General features: G+C 46.5%; 1 protein-coding gene across 2 annotated transcripts in view; it reads left to right on the top strand.

The window, feature by feature from the left end:
• Positions 1 to 23,208, top strand: part of C2CD3 (C2 calcium dependent domain containing 3) — a 146,628-nt gene extending 123,420 nt beyond the window's left edge. The window contains exons 31-33 of one of the 2 annotated variants that reach the window (XM_008072276.2): positions 3,162 to 4,086; positions 10,000 to 10,111; positions 22,462 to 23,208. In XM_008072276.2, the coding sequence (XP_008070467.1) occupies positions 3,162 to 4,086; positions 10,000 to 10,111; positions 22,462 to 22,602 (1,178 nt within the window). In that variant the 3' untranslated portion in view covers positions 22,603 to 23,208. Of the gene's footprint in view, positions 1 to 2,826; positions 3,006 to 3,161; positions 4,087 to 9,999; positions 10,112 to 22,461 lie in introns of those variants that run through there. The other variant, XM_021706037.1, reaches the window with a different exon arrangement.
• The last annotated feature ends 484 nt before the right edge of the window (positions 23,209 to 23,692 follow it).

Below are 23,692 nucleotides of genomic sequence, written 5' to 3'. Positions count from 1 at the left end.
TTCAGGTCGAGGCTGGGGTGGCCGTGAGTGTGCCACTGCATTCCAGCCTGGGCAACAGAGTGAGACTCCAACTCAAAAAAAAAAACAACCTTCTTTCTATCCTATTCTCCCAGATACCTAACCTGTTGAAATGCAGAACCTCAGATGTATGCAAGGGGGGACCCCAAAAAAACCAGAGTTATCTTTTAGAGAGCAGGCCCCTTCTAGTACAGGCTTCCTCCCACTACTTGAATGTTTCTAGGAACCCACTGACATCATTGTAGCAGCTAACGTAGCTATGAGAGGCTGCCTTTAGCTTCAGTGAATTTTTTTTGGAGATTCTTTCAATGCATTTCCCCATTTCCTGATGGGTGATTTACAAGTACACTCGCCCATACTGCACTGAGTGTTCAGCAGTTTTTGAACAAAAACAGCATGGTCCCCATGTCTCACCTTCCCTATTCACCTGATCTCACACCAGATGACTTTTGTTTTATTTCCCGGGATGAAGAAAGTCCTTAAAAGGAAATGTTTTGCCGCTGTGGAAGAGGTAAAACAAAATATGACAGAAGCACTAAAAGGCATCAAATTGACGAGTTCAAAAACTATTTTGAACAGTGGGAAAAGCATCTCAATAGATGTATTGCATCAAACAGAGAATACTTTGAAGGTGACTGAGGTTTAAACATGTAAAAATAGGGCCGGGCTTGGTGACTCAGCCTGTAATTAGCACTTTGGGAGGCTGAGGCGAGTGGATTGCCTGAGCCGCCAGGTTCGAGATCAGCCCGGGCAACTTGGCGAGACCTCATCTCTACAATATATCAAAAATTAGCTGGGTGTGGTAGCTCATGCCTGTAGTTTCGGCTACTTTGAAGGCTGAGGCAGAAGGATCACCGGCGCTCAGCAGGTCGACGCTGGGGTGGCCATGATGTGCCACTGCATTCCAGCCTGGGCGACAGAGTGAGACTCCAACTCAAGAAAAAAAATGTAAAAATAAATATACAATTTTTTATAAATAAATTCTGAGTTTTTTGGGATCCCCCCCTCTTATACAAGGTTTGACTTCCACTAATTATTGAGCAACAACTATGCCAGGCATTATTCCGTTATTAGTTCCGGGAGAATACAGTGATGGACATGACAGGTCTTATCTCTGCCTTCATCTGGCTTATATTCTACAGTCAACCAAAGAAAATTGTCCCTAGATAGTAAGTATAAGAGTAAAACATAGTCAGGCTCGGTGGCTCAGCCTGTAATCCTGCGCCTTGAGGGGCTGAGGTGAGTGGATTGCCTGAGCCTGCGTGTTCGATTCTCGCCTGGGCAACTTGACGAGACCTCATCTCTACCATAAATCAAAATGAGCTGGGTGTGATAGCACGCACCTGTAGTTCCAGCTACTTGGAAGGCTGAGGCGGAAGGATCGCTGTAGCCCAGCAGGTTGAGGCTGCGGTGGCCAGGAGCAGAGTGAGACTCCAACTCAAAAAAAAAAAAAAAGAGTAAAACAATGTAGTAAGTATAGGAGTAAAACAGGGGATTTGTTTGGAGTAAAGAAGAGAACAAGTAGAAGAATGTTCCTAAAGGGGTATATTGAAAGAGGAAAGAGAAGAAAATTGAAGGACTGGAACTGTAGGGGCCTTGAGGCCAAACTTGGGAGTTTAATGTTTAACCTGGAAGAAAATGGGGAGTTCTGAGGGGATGGCAGAATGAGAACTGGTTTTCACAAGGACAGGATGAATTTGAAAAGGGAACATGATTATATCAGGGAAACCATTTTCAAAACAAAACAAAAATAATGCCCCTTCCTCCTTTATGCTTCAGTACACTTTTTTGACAAAGCCTTTAGACAAGCAGGTATGAGCAAACCTTGAGAGTGAGTTACTGAGTGGGGTTTTATTTAAGCCACAGCTACGTGCCAGGTCCTTTGCTGGGCCCTGGAGACATAACCAGAACCAGACATATGGTCCTGACCTTGAGGAGCTCACAGTCTAATGGGGGAAACATATAGACAGTTATACAGTAGTATGTATTTCAGTGCTTCCTTATAGAACAAAGCCATTTAGCAATCCCATTCAGCTGGTGCACCTGGAAGGGCTTCCTGGAAGAGATGCAGTAAGATAGGATCTTGATGACTAGGCTGGTTTGTTAAAAGCAAGAAGACTGCTCCAAGACAGAAAGGGTAGTTCAGGCCAAAGAATCGGGATCAACTAAGTCTAACTCCTGGTGCCTGTTCCTGTTTACAGATGGGTGATGTTCCATTTTCATACGTCGACTTACTCCCCTTTGAGCCTGAAAACTGTCAGTGTATTAAACAGCCAGCACTTCTTGTAGGCAGGTGTTATGAGGGAGATGTGACCCCTAATCCCCAGGAGTCAAATTTGCCTCCAGTTCCTAACTTTCTCCTCTCAAATCATCATGCAAACATATATCATTTACGGAGCCTATTTATTAATTTATTCACTCCCATTTCATTCCAAAATAATTTGAAATGCCTAGTAGCTTCAATTTATTAGGTGCCTATATATGTATCACACAATGTATGCCCTTTATCTCGTGTATCTTTGCTATAACTGTGAAATGGGTAATGTTAATTACACTTTACAGATAAGTGGGCTCAGAGGGGATAGTTGGCTCAAAGTGACAGTAGAGCTCTGAACCCAACACAGACTGGCTCCCTAGTCTCTGCTCTTCCAACATACCCTGCTGCTTTCATTTTCTCTGTAAACGACCCGTCTTATCATGTAGGTAATAGCTATTTCCTTGCTTTTATTTTCCAAATAAAATAGATAGTTTTAATAACTCTCATCAAATAGGTAAATAAGTGGATTCTCATTTTGGTTTTTAATATAGGTAATTACTGAAGTAAATGGAAGCATGAACATGTGCCCACCAGGACTCCCAGCTCCCGAGAAATCTGAGCATGAGCAGATAGTCTCTGAACGCATTTCCACAGATGTATCCACAACTATAAATAGATTAGATTTTGGTGCACTGATAATAGAATAAAGTACTAGAAATTGTACTGCCTTGAATATAGTCTCACTGACTCTTGGGTGGATTAATTGCCTTTAAGTTTTGTTCAAAGTCTGATTGTAAGAATGTTTCAGAAACTAGAGACTAGTGTAGGAAACTTGAGTGGTCTGTGGCCCTGTCTTGTAGTAAGAGTGGTATCTATTGCTGTTCAGATCTGCAGACTCTCACCAAGAATTCCCAAGCAGCTTGGAGTTCCCACCAAGCCAGAAGTAGAAGCCACAAGGTCACTACCCTCCCAGATGCTCAGGACACAGAAGCCATGCAAGAACGAAGCACAACTCCAGATGAGCCATTGGCAAGAGCTCCAGATAAGAGCACCAATTCCCCACCTCCCCCTGCTCTTGGAGAGACTTCAGATGGAGAAGGAATGCTCCGTGAGTCCCTGAGACATACAGTACCCATTACAAGGATACAGAGCAATGAAGACCTTGAGGCAGATCCAGCCTACAGTGATGAGGACTATGAGGAAGACATCATTGAGCCCAGGACCTTAAATGAGATCACCACTGTGACAGACAAAACTAGCCCTTGGTCCAGTTTTGTGTCAGACACAAGTGAGGTCATCAGCCCTCAGCCTGATGGGGTGCAGAGGGAAGGCCCCTCTTGTCCTTCTCCAGAGCCTTTTCTCAGGGAGGAGCTCAAGATCAGAAGTAGCTTTCTGTCTAGCCCAGAAAGGACTGTCAACCCTCACCTGCCTAGTCAGGGGTCACCTGGCCAAAGTCTTGTTGCTTGTGAAGGTGAGGCCTCTAAGGTCAGGATTGGTGAGCCTGCTTCAGCCGGCCCTCAACTCATCCCACGTCTGACACTCTCAGGAGCTCAGAAGAGCAACACTTTTGTTGGGTGGAGCTCACCACAGGTGGATCAAGACAAGGAGCCCAAGCCAGAAGCCCCAGCTGAGAATGAAGCTCCCTCTAGTGAGCTTAGTGACTCTGCTGAGAGCATTGAGAAGTTGCCTCTAAACCTAGCCTCCCAGAACAGAAGGGAGAACCATAAGGGGCCACTCATTGACTCCTCTGACATCAAGAAAAGGCAGGCGACAACTGAATCAGAGACCTCCACAAGGCAGAGGCTCCTCCTGTATCCTTTGGTGTTTCCCACAATGGCTCTTTAAGCTATCTCCAGGCATTTTGGATGCTAGTACTTAGGCTAGCCTGGTGTGAGTATGAGCATGAGCTGTGGCCACCCTTGTGGATGTGCTGGGGACATGGGAAGACCCTTCAGTAGACTCACCTGCATGGCAAGTGCTACCATACTACCATTAAAACCTGGCTTCTGAAGCAAACTACTTTGAACTGGGTTTAGGTGTTGGTAGCACATTCATGGCCCTAGTCTACCTGATTAATCTGATTCATCTGTTGGGTATTTTACCACCTGAAGGCAAGGCTCTGGATCTAAGGGAATGAGACCATTTATCTTAGTTGAAGGAGAAGTGCACTCCTATTAATTCAGCATTTACTATGTGCTGGGCACATTACATACATTTTTCATTGAGTCATCACAAGTTTTTTATGTAGGTAATACCTCTGTTTTGCAAATAAGGAAACAAACTCAGAATTACAGTTACTTGCTTAAGTTTTCTTTCTTTTTTTTTTTTTTTTTCTTTTTTGGTCAGAGACAAGGTCTCGTTGTGTCACCCAGACTAGAGTGCAGTGGTGCAGTCATAGTTCACTGCAGCCTCAAACTCCTGGGCTCAAGCAGTCCTCTCACTTCAGCCTCCCAAGTAGCTAGTATTACAGACATGTGCTACCACACTCAGCTAATTTTTTGGTTTTTTTTTAAAAGCTGAGGGTCTTGCTCTGTTGCCCAGACTGTTCTCAAACTCCTGACCTCAAGTGATCTTCCCACCTCATTCTCCCAAAGTGCTGGGATTATGGGTGTGAACCACTGCACCAGGCCAGATTTTTTTTTTTAAGTGATGGAGCTAGCAGAAGTGAGTGCCATAGAGATGGACTTGCCCAAGGCCCCAGTAAGGCACTGCTGAAGGGAAGGAGGGACACCTGACATTCCTCCTCTGAAACACAGACTGACATGTTGTTGGGAAAGGGAACCACTCAGGACCATCTACAGCCTTCACACCTGTAGCCTAACCAGCTGATCAGATCAGCTCACCTGATATCCTGACAAGCATGGCTGGTAGGGTGAGGCAGTCTGCTTTCCTAGACTACAGATTTCCTTTAGTAGAGATCAGGGGCCTGATTTTTACAATTCTCCACCCAGCTTCTTATTACTTGTGTGACTTGAGGCATATAGTTTAACCTTTCTGAGCCTGTTTGTTCTCCTATACATGGAAGCAATAATCCCTTACCCAGCAAACTATAAGTGCCCCAGGTCAGGGACCTTGTCTTTTTCTGTTTGGGATGAGAAGGGATCAGTAAATGAAGATTGAGCTGAATTATCACAATTCCACAGTTTTGTGGAGAAAATCAAATGTGTGGAAACATTTGTACATATCACATAGTGTGATTCTTGATGCAGGTCAGAGAAAACCTAGGGGTCGGAGTGGATTCAGGAAAGGCTTAAAGGCTGGAGGCTGAGCACTGAAGTAGCCCACCTCTGGTGAAGTTCTTCCTTGGCCTTGTTCCTCCTGGCTCCGAGCTCCAGATGTTGCTACCTTCACAGTAATTGAGCTGTGCTCAGAATGTGGTTGACAGAGGAGCTGCCACATGTGCCCAGACCCTGAGGCATCCATTAACTTAGGCCCTCTCAACTGGTCTTTCAAAAATGAGTATTGCCAGGCCCTGTGCTGAGTACTGAGGACAGATTTGAATCAGATCTTACCTCAAGGAGTTCCCATTATAAGGTAGGGGACAGTCAAGTAAACAGGCAGTGACAGCTTGTTGTTCCAAGTGCTGTGGTGAGACATGGGCTGAACACTAGAGAGCAAGAGGCTGAGGCTACCCTAACTCTGCTTGGAGGTATCCCAGTAAGAGAGACATGAGAGCCAGACCGTGAAGATGAACTGGCATTGTGTAGGCAGAGACAAGAGGAAGTTCTAGTCTTGGTGGACTGTGTGTGTAGATGAAAGAGCCTGGCCTGTGGGCAGCAGTTCACTGTGGCTAGAGCCCGGGGCCAGAAGAATGATGAACGGTAAGACAGGGCCTGGATCTTAAAGGCCTTTTATACCTGGCTCAGGCGCTTGGACTCTAACCTGCAAACAAACAAAACTTCTTCACTATACATGGAGGCAATAATCCTCATCTGTCAGAGGTAATAATAGTACTTACTCAGTTGTTGGGAAAATTAAAGTAAATTAAAGCAAATGTAAACTGGCTAGCACAGTGCCTGGTACAAAAAGAGTGTTCGGTAAATGCTAACCATTAGGCAAGTGTGTGATATAGCCAGATTTAGATACTAGGAAAGTTGCCTCATGCCTTAATAGAAGGGGGATTAGATCTGAGGAGACCAGGCAAGGAGACTCATTAGGAAACTTGCAATAATAATAAGAGATGAAGAAAGTTTGACCTAAGGTATAGGCTGCTTTGTGATGGAGAGGAAGGGGGATAGGTCTGAGAGGATTGAGAGAGGGACAGGGGATAAGAAAGGAGACTTAAAGATAGTTCATACATAGTAGGTAGATCATGTCACTTACTGGACAGGGAACACACATAAAGAGATGGGTTTGGGGGAAGATGCAGGTTTCCATCTCAGGATGTACCTGTAGGGTGTACAGTAGGGGATGCAGGCGTGGAGTTCAGGCATGAGCTTGTCTGTAAGGTAGATAGGTATCTCTGGAAATCGATAAGGGCAACAGGGAGAGCTTAGAGAGAGAGAAGCACATACACAGGCAGACTCAGGATCTCCAGTGTGTAAAGGACAGCAGGACAAGACATGCCCATAAAGGCGATGAGAAGAGCTGGCAGGGAGGGGGAGGAGCTGGGGAGAAAGGCCCTGCAGGAGCAGACGGGCAGTTTCAGGACGTCATGGTCCAGGAGAACATTGCCTGGCATGTGTTCACTGGCTTTAGCATAAAGGATGACCTTGCGATGGTGGGAACGGAAGCCATTGGTCAAGGGGACTAGTAAAGCCAGCTAGAACGGGCACCTTTTTACCACAACCTGGGAAGATAAGAATAGCTGGCATTTATTGAGTGCTCACTGTGTCAGGCACCAGTCTAGCACTTTACATATATAAATTCATTTAACCCTTAGAACAATAAATACTAATGTCGTTTATTTTAAAGATGAGGAAATTAAGACACAAAAACCAAACTTTCCTGAAGTTGCCCATCTCGTAAGTGACAGAGCTAGATTGTCACTAAAAGGGAATACAAAATACAAGGTCAGGGTGTTTTGCCCTAGGTAGAAGATGAGCATTTTCATAAACTGAGGAGAAGGAACTTAAAAGTTGATGAAAGTGGGTGGCTGTTGGAGCAGGACCCTAAAGCAGACAGGAGGCAATGAGCTGGGAAGGAGGCTTTGGTGCTTTTGACTCAGCCCTGACACCTCACAGCAAAGCTCTTCCTTCCCACAGCATCAGCTGACTGTCTAGTAGAGCCCCCAGCAGTCACAGCAGCAACAACAAATAGGCCCTAGCTCACCTGGGCCTCTGGAGAAGTCTTAGGGTCAAAAGGTCTCTCCCTTCAGGATTTCCACTCTACCTCCACCTCTCTATAGAAAAATCAGAGACTTGAACCAAAGCAGGAAATGGGTGCATTTCATTTTATCCAGTAGTTACTTTTTTTTTTTAGGATAATATAATGTATTTGGCCAACGTTAAGTAAATTCAATAGAAAAAAACATATTTGTGATCTTGCTTTTCTTTTTCCAATTACAAGTAAACTCAGGCTTCCAGCACTTCCATACTCAAGGTTTCTAAAAAACATCTGACAATAATTTTTATCAAAGCCAAATATTTTAAGTATTAGTGCTCAGAGAGTTCCCCAGCACAGGTCTGTTCTACTCTCAATATCTTTCAGGTTTTAATCCTCTTTTGATACAGTAGCGGAACAGAATGAAGCTAATAAAAATGAAACCTGGGGCTGGGCTTGGTGGCTCAGCCTGTAATCCCGCACTTTGGGAGCCCACAGGTTCAAGACCCACCAGGGCAACTTGGCGAGACCTCATCTCTACAATAAATCAAAAATTAGCCGGGCGTGGTAGCGCGCACCTGTAGTTCCAGCTACTTGGAAGGCTGAGGCGGAAGGATCGCTGGAGCCCAGCAGGTCAAGGCTGCGGTGGCTGGGAGCGGCCACTGCACTCTAGTCTGGGCGACAGAGTGAGACTCCAACTCAAAAAAAAAAAAAAAAAAATGAAACCTGGAAAGATCTGTGTATAACTCACACTGAGGTATATAATTGAGCTTAACTTCTCACACTGTTCTAATTATATGTATTCAGTTTTCTTGCTACTTGTAAAACTTGGGACTCTGAATCAAGGCTATTTTGCCAGAAAAAATAGATACTTCTCAGCTACTCATATCATGATAAACAATTGTGCCTGTGTCTGTATTAGGCATTTGAAAGGACAATGATGTAACCTTTAAAACAAAAGTACAGATACTTGATATAGGTATACTTGATCAAAATAGAGTTTGCAGGTTTTGAATATACAAATTCTCTTTTTTTTTAAGATGTGGGGTACAATTCAGGATTGGGTATACAAGTGGGCATCATACAGGTAAAGTTTGGGCCTCCCTTTGGTCCCCACTTTGCCTGGTTTGAGATCATGTACCCTTATTGATGTGATACTTATTGCTTACTTAAACTGTATCCCAAATACTGTGCTAGGTGATAGGCACATGGTTATGAAAAAGACAGATCATCTCCTCCCTCTTAGAGTTCAAAGTCTAGCATGTAAGAATAGTGATAAAATAGAAAACCTGGTAAGCACATTTGAATCATAATCATACTTGACTTATTAAACAGAAACAAAAATTAGAACATCAAAATACTTCCTGCTTCCCCATCAAAGTTCAGCCAACTGAATCAGTGCTTTGATTCAACGAATATCTGTGGAACACTGTGTTCTCATCACAGCATTGGGTACCTCAAAGCAGTATGGAGGAGCACAAGATATGGTACCTGCCTTCTAGGGCTCACATCCAGACTGGGTAGACCAGTACCCAGGAACAGGCCCTGATGCAGAGCCCTTGTTTCTGGATATGAGCCCAGAACAACCACGCAGACAGGCCCTTCAGGCAACCTTAAGGCCTGAAGGCATTGCCCAGCCTAGGACATTGCCCCTGGAGCCACCCCACTCTGACTGACTGACTTCTAACAGGTCAGTTTCTAGCCAGCAGGCCCTCAGCAAGTATCATTCAGACGGATTGAGCACTTCAGGGTGATGTGACTGTAGACAGCAAGTATCATTGAATATTTGATACCTTCCAGCCTCATGATGGGCTCTAGGGAAGTACTGAGGTAACTGAAGGAAACAATACTGTCTGCCACTGAGAAACTTTAGGGAACGTTGAGGGAACAGAATCACATCAGACTAATTAAGCGTTCTCTTGAGTCGCAGGCTGTGCTCTAGGATATGAGAAAGGAGGGAATCACAGTGGGCTAAAATTGCAAGGCTTCCTGGAGGCAGGATTTGAACTGATCTATGAGGAATTTTTTTTTTTTTTTTTTAGTCAGGGTCCCACTCTTGCCCATGCTGGATTATGCAGTGACATGATCATGGCTTACCACAGCCTTGAAATTCTGGGCTCAGACAATCCTACCTCAGCTTCCCAAGTAGCTGGGACTACAGGTGTGCATCACCATGCCCAGCTAATTTTTTTATTTTTTTGTAGAGATGAGGTCTCACTGTATTGTCCAGGCTGGTCTCAAGCTCCTGGGTTCAAGCAGTCCTACCACCTTGGACTCCCAAAGTGCTGGAATCATAAATAATACAGACTATGATTTGTTAGGTGTGGGCAGGACCCTCCAGTCAGAGGGAACTACTTGAGCAAAGGATTTATGGACAGGAATAAGTTGGGGGAAAAACACGAATGGAGATAGAATGGTCAGTGGAGATGTTTGGTATTTTTGTCCCTTGACTACCATCATAGCCCAGAGCCTATCACGGTGCCCAACTTCTTTTTGCCTCCCCAGCAGTTGGAGGCTTCCCTGCGGATGCTGTCACTCTCTGCAGCTTTGCCACCACCAGTCACAACAGATCAGGTAAGAGAACAGCCATCTCTCCTCCCTCTCCCCTATAGAGCAGCATCTCTTCCATAAACGTATGCACAGAGTGCAGAGCTGCCCCAGGCCTCCTTCCTGCAAAGGCTGGGGTAGTGGTCACTCCTCATGCTTGCACTGAGCATATTGTGGGCCCAACAGTGGACAAGGAGCTCAGGAAAAGAAGAAAAATGTGTAAGAGCAGGGCATTGCCAGCCGAGACTAACAAGTGAAAGAAAAACTGTACCGAAGCAAGTTAACCAGAAAATGCACACCAAGTACTGTTGGGAGCCAAACAAGGTAGGCACTGGCAGAGGATGCTTCGCACGGGAGATGCAGTCTCAGGAGCATGACAGATGACTAAGATTTAGAGGAAGAGAATAGTACTATCAGTGGTATACCTATCTACCATTTACAAAATAACCCAGCTACTTTTGAGCACCTCCCCTGTATGAGGCATTGCACTAGGTCCTGGAAGTTCTACAACCCAGGATACCCTGGGAGGTTAGTCATCCTAGCCAGTGACGGGCCTCCCTACTGACACATCTGTTACAGCATATCTTCTTAGAGTCTGATGCTCTAGGAATCAAATCAAATATGCAACTAGCAAGTAGAAATACCAAAAATTAGTTTTGGTATCTAATTCTTAAAGGAATTAGTTTTTGTAAAGCATTGAAATAGTTACTGTGGGTAAGTGAGAACTTTTATTTCCTTACACTTATTTTAGATATAATTGCAAGTTATATTTGGGCAGAAGCATCATACTCTTCTCAGACCTTGGGGACTCTGACGCTCTTAAAAATAGCCTTACCTTGAAGAATTTAAGACCAAAAAAATTATTCTGTTAACCCACATACTTAATATTTCTGGTATTCATCTTTCCTTCTTCACATCCTGACTTCTATCTGGGACCACTTCCCTTCAGCCTGATAAACTACCTTTGGAATTTCACATAGTGTGGACCTACTAGTAACTGTCCAACTTCAGTTGTCTTAAAAAAAATCTTTATTTTGACTTCTTTTTTTCTATCACTCAAGAGTGCTTCATCTTTTAAAGATATATTTTCCATTGGATATAGAATTCTAACTTGAATTTTTGTTGCTTCTTTTAGCATTTTAGTGATAACATTCCACTGTCTTCTGTCTTCCATTGTTTCTTATAAGAAACAAACATTAGGCCGGGCACAGTGGCTCAAGCCTGTAATCCCGGCCCTTTGGGAGGTCAAGGCAAGAGAATTGCCTAAGCTTAGAAGTTCGAGACCAGCCTGGGCAACTTGTTGAGACCTCATCTCTACAATAAATTTAAAAAATCAGCCAGGTGTGGTGGCATGTGTCTATAATTCCAGCTACTTAGAAGGCTAGGCAACAGAGAGACTCCAACTCAAAAAAAAAAAGAAAGAAAGAAACAGACATTGTTTATATTGTTGTTGCCCTGAATATAACATGACCTTTATTCTCTTCTTGCTTTTAAGATTTTTCTCTTTATTTTCAGTTTTCACTAGTTTGACAACAATGTTTGTAATTGTGGAGCCAGGGGATGGGATAGAGGAAGAACACACAGGTCTACTCAACAGTATTAGTAATATTTCAGGTCTTAGGTTGGGTTGTGGGCTTACAGGTATTTGTTTTTATTATGCTTTATAATTTACTCGTGTTACATAGATTGATTGGTATGTATGTATATATGTATGTATGTAATGTATCTAGGTGACAGAGTGAGAGTCCAACTCAAGAAAAAAAGTTGTCTATTTTTTAACTGAGTTGTCCTACATGCAAGTAATGTTTTAAATGTTGTCTGTCTTCTGTGCTTTTCCTGTAAGTTTGCTATTAAAATATATTAAAGCCGGGCTCGGTGGCTTAGCCTGTAATCCCGCGCCTTTGGGGGGCTGAGGTGAATGGATTGCCTGAACCCGCGGGTTCGAGACCCGCCTGGGCAACTTGGTGAGACCTCATCTCTACAACAAATCAAAAAATTAGCCGGGCGTGGTAGCACGCGCCTGTAATTCCAGCTACTTTGAAGGCTGAGGCGGAAGGATCACTAGCCCAGCAGGTCGAGGCTGCGGTGGCCAGGAGCAGCCACTGCACTCCAGTCTGGGTGACAGAGTGAGACTCCGACTCAAAAAATAAATTAATTAATTAAAAATAAATTTAAAAAATAAAATAAAATACATTAAACAGCTGGGCTTGGTGACTCATGTCTATAATCCCAGTACTTTGGGAGGCCAAGGTGAGAGGATTGCCTGAGCCCGGGGACTCGAGACCAGCCTGGGCAGCTTGATGAGACCTCATCTCTACAATAAATCAAAAAATTAGCTGGGTGCAGTGGCACATGCCTGTAGTTCCAGCTACTTGGAAAGCTGAGGCAGAAGGATCAACTGAGCCCAGAATGTGGAGGCTGCAGTGGCTGTGAGTGTGCCAGTGCCCTCCCACTTGGGCAACAAGAGTGAGACTCCGACTCAAAAAAAAAAAAACAAACTGTGGTAATTTACTTTACATGTTGTTTTCCTCAGTCTATGGCTTCTGCTTTTGTAGATTTTCTCTCAGCAAAATCTCACTTACTCTGGTAACTTCAGGTATTATTTACAGTGTGATGACTCTGAAATTCATGTCTTCAGTCTTGTCTTCTCTCCCATGCTGCAGACACATGGATCCCTCTGCGTCATAGACATTTTGTCTTTGATGTGTCACAATTTGCTCTGTCCAAAACTTGAGCTTATCTTCCTTTGCCTACCCCTTTACCACCAGCATTCCTTATCTCAGGAAATTCAGCTACCTTCCATGTAGTTATTCCTGCCTGAAGTAACTACTACTCGTTCACTCCTACTGGTTTTTTTGTTTTGTTTTGTTTGTTTGTTTGTTTGTTTGAGTCATAGTCTTACTCTGTCCTCCAGGCTGGAATGCAGTGGCACGCTCATGGCCATCCAAGCATTGACCCACCGGGCTCAGGCGATCCTTCCGTCTCAGCCTTCCAAGTAGCCAGAACTACAGGCATGCACTACCAAGCCCGGCTAATTTTTTGATTTATTATAGAGAAAAAGTCTCACCGAGTTGTCCAGGCTGGTCACAAACCCCTGGGCTCAGGCAATCCACTCACCTCAGCCTCCCAAAGTGCTGGGATTACAGGCTTGAGCCACTGTGCCCAGCCTCACTCCTACTCTATCTCCCTTGACCCACAGCCAATCCATTACCAAGAACTGTTAACTCTACCACCTGAGTACTTTTGGAATCACTCACTTCTTACCATTTCCTAATGTGGCCCAGTCATCTCCCCCATGACTATTTCTAACTAATCTCATTCATATCCATGCTCTCTGCCACTGCCCTTACTTCATACTGTGGCCAAGATGATCTCCTACCCTAATCAGACTTTTACTCCCCTTTACCACTGGGGGGGGAATGCACGTTAAGATTTTTAAATTCCAAAAAATCTTCCATATTTCTAAGCCAGTTATCAAGTCTCAGTGCTTAAGTTATTTGGCATGTGACACAGTTGATCTCTCTCCTTTTTAAATACTTTTTTCACTTGTTTCTGAGGCATCACTCCTTTTTTTTTTTTTGAGTTGGAGTCTCTTTCTGTCACCCACACTGGAGTGCAGTGGCCACTCCGGCCACTGCAGCCTCGACCTGCTGGGCTCCGGTGATCCTTCCACCTTAGCCTTCCAAGTAGCCGGAATTACAGGCATGTGCTACCACGCCCAGCTGATTTTTTGATTTATTGTAGAGTTGAGGTCTTGCTGCCCAGGCGGGTCTCAAACCCGCGGGCTCAGGTAATCCACTCACCTCAGCCTCCCAAAGGCGCGGGATTACAGGCTGAGCCACCGAGCCCAGCTATCACTCCTTCTTGATTCTCTTTCTCCCTCATTGACTGCCCCTGCTCAGTCGACTTTGCTAGGTCCCCCTCATTTCCCCTACTTCTTAATATAGGGGTGCCCCAGAGCATAGTCTTTAGACCTCTCTATTTACACTTACTTTCTGGGTGACCCCATCCAGTCTCAAGGCTTTAATAATTTACTAGTGTTACATAGATTGATTGGTATATATGTATATTTTCCCCCACCTTCCCTAACCCTCTAGGGACGATGAGGAAAATAAATAAGTCTAACCCTCTATATGCTGAAGACTCCCAATGGCTATCTTAGCCCAGGCCTCCTCTAACTCTACAACTGCCTTCCTAACATCTCCACTTGGACATCTAATATCTCAAATTCAGCATGTCCAAAACTGGACAGATAGTATTCCCAAATCTCTTCCTTCCTCAGTTTTCTCCATTTCAGTTAATGGTTACAACTTAACTCTAGTTTAGTTATTCAGGCCAAAACTCTTAGAATGCTGCCTGGTGCCCATTTTCAAACAAACCAGGAAATTTTGGCAGCTCTACCTTTAATATATATCAAAATCTACTTCTCACCACCCCCACATTACCACCCTGGTCTAAACCATCATCATCTTGCCTGGATTACTACGGAGCCACCTAACTTGCCTCTCTGCCTCTGCCTCTGCCCTTTGCCATCCATTCCCTATACAGCATCCTGTTAACTGATGTTAAATAAATCATCAATTAAATCATGGGGACTTTTCTGCTCAGAACCTTCCCATAATTTCCCATCAGTGAATAGAGCCAGAGCAGGCCAGAGAGTATAGAAAGGTGGTTTTGAACTCAAAGTTGAAATTTACATACTTGGCAAATGTGCAAAGCCATAGACCTGAGCTAGGTCCTGGAGAAGACAGAAGAGCTATGCCCCTTCCCTCAGGGAGCTCATAGTTCCCCATAGGAGCCAGCCTCATATCCTAAGTTTTGTCAGCTCCTACCACCTGTCTGTCATCCCTAGAGAGCCAGAATTGGTGCTGTGCACCCTGTCTTCAGGGAGCTCACGGTTCTTTGAAAGGTCCTGGCCTCCAACTACTCACTTCCTCAAATGACATTTGCCTCTATTAGCACTTAAGTAAAACAAAGCAAAGGACGGAGTATGGAGAAGAGAAGACAAAACCATAGGGTGGCTTGAGTAGAATTCAACAAAGATGAAGGAACAGCTTTTCAGCCTATTGATTTGAAGATAAGAAAGCTCAAAGATCAACAGAACTTGGCAACTGGGAGATGCAAACAATATATATGAGCAGAAAGGTAGTCAGAAATCGGAAGAGATGGGCCTGGACTGACACAGGCAGGATAGGTAAGAATCAAAAGCAAAGGGCAGGAAGCAGCCCGTCATCCAAGCCTCTCTGTCCTGCCACATCTGAGATGAGCCTGGTTTTGTCCTGTGTCTTCCTGCATTAAGCCCACACTCTGCCTGCATTGTGAGCGAGCCCTTGATTAACAGGGCCAGACGCTGTTGTTCATGAGGAGTAAGCGTAGGAGGCAGGATGTAGGAGACAAGGCCAGGATTGAGTGTACCCCTAAAACCTTGAGTTTCCCCTCCTGCCCTAGTGTCCTCACTGCCACTCAGCTGGACCACAGCCTTTCAGAATCACTAGGGATCGAGGTGCCCCAGGCCACTGGGGGCTGAGAGTCGGCAAGGCTGGTGTTCTGTGCTGGCTCTGCTGATGCCTTTCTGAGGTCCTCAGCAACAGGTCTCTCTGGTCTCTGGGGAGGCAGCAGACTTAATTTGTGGCCGTACGCCCCTCTTCTCTCCTACCAGGCAGTTTTGTATAGTGGTTAGGAACATGGCCTCTGAATCCAGATAGCCTCAGTTTCAAGCTTAGCTTTGTTACTTACTAGCTGTGTAACCTGGGGCAAGTGATCTAACTGCTGTGCTTCAGTTTCTTTATTTGAAAAATGGGCATAACCATACCTGCCTTCCTCTTGTTCTGTTACATTTTGGCATGTGTGGAGCAGGAAGGGGTACTGGTAGGAAAGAAATGCCAAGGACAGGGACATGATCAAGAGGTTAGAGACTGGAGCAGGGCCCTGGGAAGTTAGGCCCTACAGAGCAACCCCAGAAGTTTGGAGAGCGATTCTCCAGGCTTAGACATTGACTATGTGTTCAGTGTTAGATGCCCAGGATAACACACAGCCCCAACCAAGAGCGATAGAACCCTAGCCTCACAAGTCTGGTCTATCTATGAATCCTAAGGCTTCTTTTCTCCTTGGAGCCCAAAGGATTTTTCTATCTCTTGGTTTCCCTTCCACAAACCCAGAGGCATTTGAAAGATGCACAGTCCTAGCAAAGAACCCAGCCAGATCAGATCAGTAGAGGGCCTGAGGGAATTCCTCCATCCCAGGGTTCTTTCATCTCAGCCTGTGGTCCAGGCCTGATGGCTGAGCTGCTCCTCTTGGGGCAGGAGTCCCTGACCTGTTGCCTCATTTCTTTGGGCCACCAAGTCTCTAGCCTTCTGATAAAGGTCACACAAAGCATTTAGAAGATGAGCAATCTGGCCAAGGGTGTACAGAAGTCAGGGGAAACAGTCAGAACTGGCTGATGCTCACTCTGGCCCAGACTGCAAGTTGGCAAGCACCTCGCAGGAAAGGGCTCACAGGCCTACTGGGCAGGTGCTAGGCTCCAGTTGTCAGGTTGTTCTGAGGCCAGAGGAGTTAAGAGCTCTTGCAAGAGTATAACTTTAACTCTTCCCTCTCAAGAATCTGGAGTTTTGAGTTCTCTCCCTGGCAGGGCATGGGTTCAAAAGGTTGAGGATCATTTTGCATCAGGCCCTGTTTAAAAAAAAAAAAAAGTTGAGGAGTCTTGCCTTACTCTAGCCCCTTCATTGTGTAGACTGAGGCCTTGGATGAGGGAGTGACTCTAGACCTTATGGAATGTTCCTGACAGAAAAGGCTTCTTGGAGGAAGGATAGGGTGACGTCAGGTGGGTTGGGGCATGGAAGTAGCCTTTCGGCAGTGAGAACTACCGAATGGAGAGTGAGCTCAGAGCAGGAGACCAGCCATGCTGCACCTGGGCTGGTTGGGTCAGATTTAAAGTTTGCCTCCCAGGGCTGGGCCTCCAGTCTAAGTGCCTTGTCCTTATATCCCCCCTGCTCCGAGCTGTGGCTGCTGAGTTTGCTGCTCTCTTTAGCACCAAGGAAGTCCTAGTTCAGGCCAGACTCTGGGAGCCACCTCAGGGCAAGGCAGCCAGCCAAGAGGGTGAAAGGTGAGTGAGGCAGCAGCTATATTGAGCCCTCACTCAGTCTCTGAAGCCGCACTCCCTTGGCAAGCCCACCTCACCAGCCAGAACCGGACGGTGCTTTACTTTCAGTTTTCAGCTCCTGAGTCAGTGTTTACATCACTGAAGATGGTTGGTCTGGAAGAGAACAAAACTTTAGCCCTACCCTCAGGCCAGAGGCTCACTGGCAGGGGAGAAGGGAGAAGGTAGTGATGTGGGGAGAGCTTGCTTGGCCTAGCACCGGGCCTGCCTTGGAGAGGTGCTGTATCCCCAGGTCTACTCAGGATCTTTGGGGCCTAACCCTGCCAAGAGTGGGATCTGAGAGCAGGAAGTGGGAGACAAGGCCATTGTCTGAAGGCAGGGTGCACAGCACCAATGCTGGCTCCTACTTCATTTTGCTCTGGTGTCTGTATTACTCGGGCTCCAGCTTAGCCTCCGTGCGTGGCAGGATGTTGTACCTTGGCCAGAACCTTGGTCACATCTAAATTTTATTTGTACTTCAGTATAGACCTTGGTAAGAAGATCAAACACTTTAGCACCACTTGGCCCAAAGAGACCCACAGAGTGAAAGTGTCTTACTGGTCTTGAGTAGGAGTGGGGCAGCTGAGCAGGCACAGACCACTGTCCTTTCCACTCCACCCCCCTGCCTTTCCTCTGAGAAAGTCCCTGGGATACCCTAAAGCAGGAGTAAGTGGGGGCACCTGCACCCACCACCCACTGGAAGCATATGGCCTGTTCAGGGGGATCCATCTCGGAGAGAACCCAGAACACAGAGGATGGGATCAGATCACATTTCAGCCCTCCTGAGAGCGCTTTTGGAGAAGAGGCTGCATCACAGCAACCTGGGCAAAGAGGGAGACAAGGGCCGGACTGAGTCCATGGTTTACAGAGCACCTCCTCTTGCATTATTTGCCCATCCTGATCCCTGTTTTCAGATGCAGAAACCGAGGCCTGCGGAAAAAGTGGCTTGCCCAAAGCCACTTGGCTAAGAAGTGGTAAAACCAGAGCTAGAACCCCACCTCATGCAGAGCTAGCCACTCAACCTGAGAAACCTCAAGAAGCCCCACTTTTTTTTTTCTTCCACCACCATTCCTCCTTCCTTCCTGTGTTCTGTTTTCTCTCAGCAGAGTCCTGTCTTTGGCTTGGAATGCTCCTTCAAGACACATTTAGGACCAGAGAGGCCTGTCATGTTTGCGACTTGGATGTCCAGGTGTCCAGAAAAGAGCAGGTCCCCATATATGGATGGGGAAGTCTTAATGGGGCAGCCTGAGAGCCCCTGGCCTGCTTGGTACCCAGACCATAGGAAAACCTGTGCTATCCTTCAGTCCAGGGCAGTGGTCAGACACCCCCACCCCAATCACTGGAAAGGCCCTGACAGATCAGTTCTCTGAGGTCCAAGAGGAATAAGGTCAGATCCACCCCCCCATATTCAAGAACTTCCCTCAGCAGGCAGAACCCCCTCTTTCTAGTTTGTCTTCTGCGGCTCTTCACACCTGCAGTTCAGCCCAGCCCATCCTACTACTTTCCCAGCGAAGAGTCCTTCTTGACACCTTTGCTCACGCTGAGCTTCCTCCTGACATGCCCTCTCTCATCTTCTGTTCACACTCACTTTCATGTTTTCTTCAGTCCTTGTTCACAGTGCCCTTCCAGAGACTTCACCTCACTTGTGACCCCACAGTCTAGACTCCAAGGTTACCTGCAGCCCCTCCATCTCTGGCTGCTTCTGCTTCCATATGAATTCCTCTTGCTTCCCTAGGAAGGTTGATGGCTCCTGCAAACCACACACTTTGCTACAGTTTTCTTTTGCCCTCAGGCCTCTTGCCAGGGGTTTGGAAGCATTTCAGAGGAAGGGTTAGTCCGGTCCACTGAAATACTAGGAACATCCCTGCTCTGAGCAATACACCTCTGCGCAGCTCTTCCAGAGTAGTATGTTTTAGTGTAGCAATCCTGACAGAGAAAGATCTTTACTACTTGTCAAGATGTTTTTTAAACTCTACTGAGGTCAACAAAAGCCAAATGCTGCTGAGTGTGTGTTCTCTGTCCTTCCACACCCCAGCCCTACCCTGTACACAGAGCCAAGCCCTGTCCTTGTCCTGGTCCCTGGGCCTGGGCCATGCAGATAAGGCCCCCCAGGTCACTGAGTCCGGGTGTGGGTGCTGGAAGGTTGACTGAGCAAGCCACGCTCGACTCAGCTCCAGGACAGATATGGGCCCAACCAAGGAAGTGTAGGCCTTTGCCCATGCTTGTTCCCTCTAATGGATGACTTCACCCCACCTCCAGCTCTGTTGAAACTCTGCGCATCCCAGATCCCACCTCTGTGTGAAGCCTCCCCAGACTTTCCCAGCTGTCACTAATTGTTCCTTGGTGCTCTCAAGCTCTAAGCCTCATCTGTGCAATTGTTGGGTAGGTCAGTATCTGTCTCCCCTCTAGCTAAGCAGCCCTATGACAACAAGAATCACACCTGCCTACTGTCTGTAAGAATTGATCAGGTTGAGTAGATCTTAGGCTCCTGAAAGTTTTGATGAATAACCAACAGAGATCTTTTTATGGTCATTTCATGAACTGAGATAGTTGGTGTTTCCAGCCATGGTCTTCCAGCAAGACCCATCTAAGTCTCTCTAAAACAGAGAATGCAGCCGGGCTCAGTGGCTCAGCCTGTTATCCCAGCGCTTTGGGAGGCTGAGGTGAGTGGATTGCCTGAGCCCGCGGGTTCGAGACCCGCCTGGGCAACTTGGCAAGACCTCATCTCTACAATAAATCAAAAATTAGCCAGGTGTGGTAGCACATGCCTGTAGTTCCAGCTCCTTGGAAGGCTGAGGCAGAAGGATCGCTGAAACCCAGCAGGCCGGGAGCGGCCACTGTACTCCAGTCTGAGTGATAGAGTGAGACTCCAACTAAAAAAATAAAATAAAATGAAACAGAGAATTCTTCTCTTCAGGAAGATAGGGAAACAAAGGCCTAGTTTTAGGATCTGGGGTAGATTTAAGGTAGAGGACCACTTACATAGGCATGTGTTCCCACCTGGCTTAAAAAAACAAACATCTTCCTAATCCTCTTTCACAGTAGCAGAGAAAGAAACGGAGGGTAAACGCAGCTAATGACCCAAGAAAACTACCTGCATTACAGCCAGGAGGCTGGAGTGGAATTTGTGTCACCTCTAAATCCCAAATAACCCAGGAAACAGCCACCTTGGATCTTGGGAATAGAGAAGGGAATTCATGAGCATAAAGTGCTACAAAAACCCTAAGAGGGTTTGACTTAACTAAAGGCCTGGCACATGGCAGGCCAATACCACTTATTCTAGAATGAATGAATGAGCAATTTGCTGCAAGTCTCCTTCCCACCCAGTTTAAGCCTCTGGTCACCATGACCTGTTCTCACTCACTAGCAGCTATCAAACTCCTATCCTGGATCTGGCCCAGCTGGGGTCTCAGGCATAAGACCCAGTCCATGCCCTACAGGAACACCCATTCTGGAGGGAGAGGGTAGCAAGAGGAGGCTGGCCCACTGGCATCCTCTGGCCTGAAGATGATGGTGTGCAGGAGCATTCCATAGTTTGGAAGGAAGAACTGCAAACACCAGCAAAAGATGGGTTTCCTTCTTCCCTTCGACCCTTGGCCTGCCTAGAATGTATCTTCCAGTCTCTGCTGGGCAGCCCAGCCCCAGCACTTTGCTCTTGGTTATAAGGAAAGTCTGCCTGTGGGCTTGCAGCGTGGAGCTTGCTCAGGTTGGAGACACTCATGTGGCATTTAAAATCTAGATTAGCAGGAACCCTCGGGGTTGCTCATCCACCCTCCTATTTCATGGGTAGGGAAACTGACACTCTGGCAGTAGAGCAGGATGCCAGGCCTTTATCTCACTCTGGGTGCTATTCTAATTCCTTGGGCGGATCTCTCTGTCTCCCAGAGCTTAACTCTGAGCAATTGAAAGTCAAGAAAGGAGTTCTCTTAATTTGTGTTCCTCTCACAATAAGCATTAAAAAGCTTAAGGAAATGAAGGAAAGAAGGGATTAGTGAATGTCACTGATCCCAACAGCAACTGGGCCTCAGTTTCTCATTAGCAGAATTGCAAGGGGTGAGGAGATACTCCCAATCTCTAGCTGATTCTCAGTGCCTGAGAAGTGGTACAGTGTGCTCTCAATGCTCTGTCAGTTCAAGACGATCTTAGCTCATGGGATTTGAGAACAGGGAAGAGATATCTATCCATAGGGCAGGCTACCTGCTATGAAGTCTGCTGGTTTGACTGTGGTGGCTTCTCCACACAGAAGAACTGCCTCTTCCACCGCCAAGCCACCGTCTCTTTCCCAGGGCCTTGCTCTCAGCCAACTCCCTGGGAGGTCTTCCTGTATAGCTCTGAGTCCTTCACAGGAACCTGACATGAAGTAAGAAAAATATTTTAATTCGCTACCCGCCTGGGCAGGCGAGACCTCATCTCTACAATAAAATCAAAAAATTAGCCCGGCATGGTAGCGCGCACCTATAATTCCAGCTACTCTGAAGGCTGAGGCGGAAGGATCGCCTGAGCCCAGCAGGTCGAGGCTGCGGTGGCTGGGAGCGGCCACTGCACTCCAATCTGGGCGACAGAGTGAGACTCCAACTCAAAAAAAAAGAAAAAAGAAAAATATTTTTAAAAGGTTAAAGGTTGAATGAGCAAATGAGTGTGAGGGATCCAGAAGACCTTGACACCATAACCCAAAGGCAAGCACCTTAAAAGTGGAATTAGCAGTGCCTGTCAGCCCGAGTCCAAAAGTTGTTTGGTAGCAGGGCAGTGAGTGTGTGCTTCATGTCACCTGGCAATTCCAGAAACTCCAAAGAGCCAAGCAGAGAATGTATTGTTCACCATCATCTTTACCCTGAGACTTGGATATATTCCTTGGACCACACATAGGACAGTAACAACTCAGAGGACAAATGACTTATCTAGAGCCATGCAGCAAGAGAAGAGATTAAGCTTCAAGCCTGTCCTGGAGGTGACACCCCTGTCCTTCTCCAGAGGCACAGAAGGAGTTGGAGCTGGGGTTCACATCTCAATTCTGCTACCCAGAGCTGTGGGACCTTGAGTTTATTCTACCTGAATGTGTAGTTTCCTCATGCGTGACCTTGTGGGGCAGAGGTGAGGGTTAAACAAGGTAATGTCTGTAAAGTGTTTCATAAACCATCAACTCTACATGAATATTAACTGGAGAACCAAAAGATGATAAGAGCCAAAGTCATCCGTTGGTGTTACCATATTCTCAGTGCTAACCTGACTTCTTCCTCTCCAGGACAAGAGCAAAGCCACCAGAGGAACCCTCTCCAGAAGGCCTTGTCGCCCCAGACCTATTTCACTCCCTCCCAACCTGCCTGAGGAAGAAACCCGCAGGATTGCACGGATATTTTCTTCCCAGTACTCCAAGAAAGACTGAGCACTGAGAAGGGGCCACCTGCCCACTCTCCCCAAGTCTTGTCTGGCTTGCAGGAGGCAACAGGTCTGGCAGCCCCGAAGCCATCACTAGCCTAGTCCCTGGGTGCCTCAAGAGAACCAGTCAGGCCAGGCTGGAGGAGTGTCCCAAGCCAGCCCAGGACTTGAGCTTCTCTCTTCTATGCTGAGGCAAAGGCTACACACAAAATGGATTCTAGCACCCAAGGGGCCCATGCAGTCTTCTCTCAGTAGAGAAAATCCTCCCAGTGTCCTTGACACTGCTGATCTGAGCCCACGCTCTGCCTGAATATGAGGGGCCATTTTTGCCTTAAAGGTTAGGGAGGTGGTGTGTGCATTGTGCATCACCAAGGAAGTCCTGGGGCCACCTCCAGTTCATTTGTGTGGGAATAAGGGAATGTTATAGGTACAAATTATTTTTATGCTGTATTGAGTTAATCAATTGGGAGAGGAGGGGAAAATCACCTCCTTCAAACTTTTTATCTGATTGTCTGAAATTCTAACCATGCTTTTAACTTATTGTTTTTACCTGGCTCTGAAGGTCATTATTGTTCCCGCCTGTGTTTGAATAAAATCATATCGGTCTTTGTGATCTGTGCACAGTGTTTCCTGGGTTGGCTACTGGAGTGGGGTTGCTAGGAATTCATTTGTACTCTGACTGCCAGAGAGAAAGCTTGACAACCATTCAGTCCCTAGAGAAGCACATCTAGCACAAAGGACCAGGGTCACCATGAGACTTCTGAGCTCCCCGAAAGATCAGGTTGGTCCAATTACAGTGATGCTCAGTATTTTCTTTGCTGGTGCTTGCATCTATCAGCAAAGTGGAGTGGCCTCTGAAACAGCCCCCTCAGAATGCCCTTTGTCCCTGGGATAGGTAACTGAGACTGTCAGACCCCACACACGAGCAGCTGCCACAGACAAGGCCCTGAAGGGAGGGCAAGAAAGGGGCCGACTTGCAGAGTGTGCAGTGTGACTGGGAGCTAGGGCTGGCAGGGAGCTAACCTGGGGGCCCTGCTTTCACCCCAAGTGCATGCCATTTCACTCAGTCTCCAAAACAACTCTCTGGATATGAGGAT

Source organism: Carlito syrichta, unplaced genomic scaffold (genome assembly GCF_000164805.1).
Source record: "Carlito syrichta isolate Samal-C Ts95f unplaced genomic scaffold, Tarsius_syrichta-2.0.1 Scaffold315077, whole genome shotgun sequence".
Taxonomy (NCBI): domain Eukaryota; kingdom Metazoa; phylum Chordata; class Mammalia; order Primates; family Tarsiidae; genus Carlito; species Carlito syrichta.
Note: the sequence above shows the minus strand (reverse complement) of the source record. Positions and strands in the feature narration are given on the sequence as shown.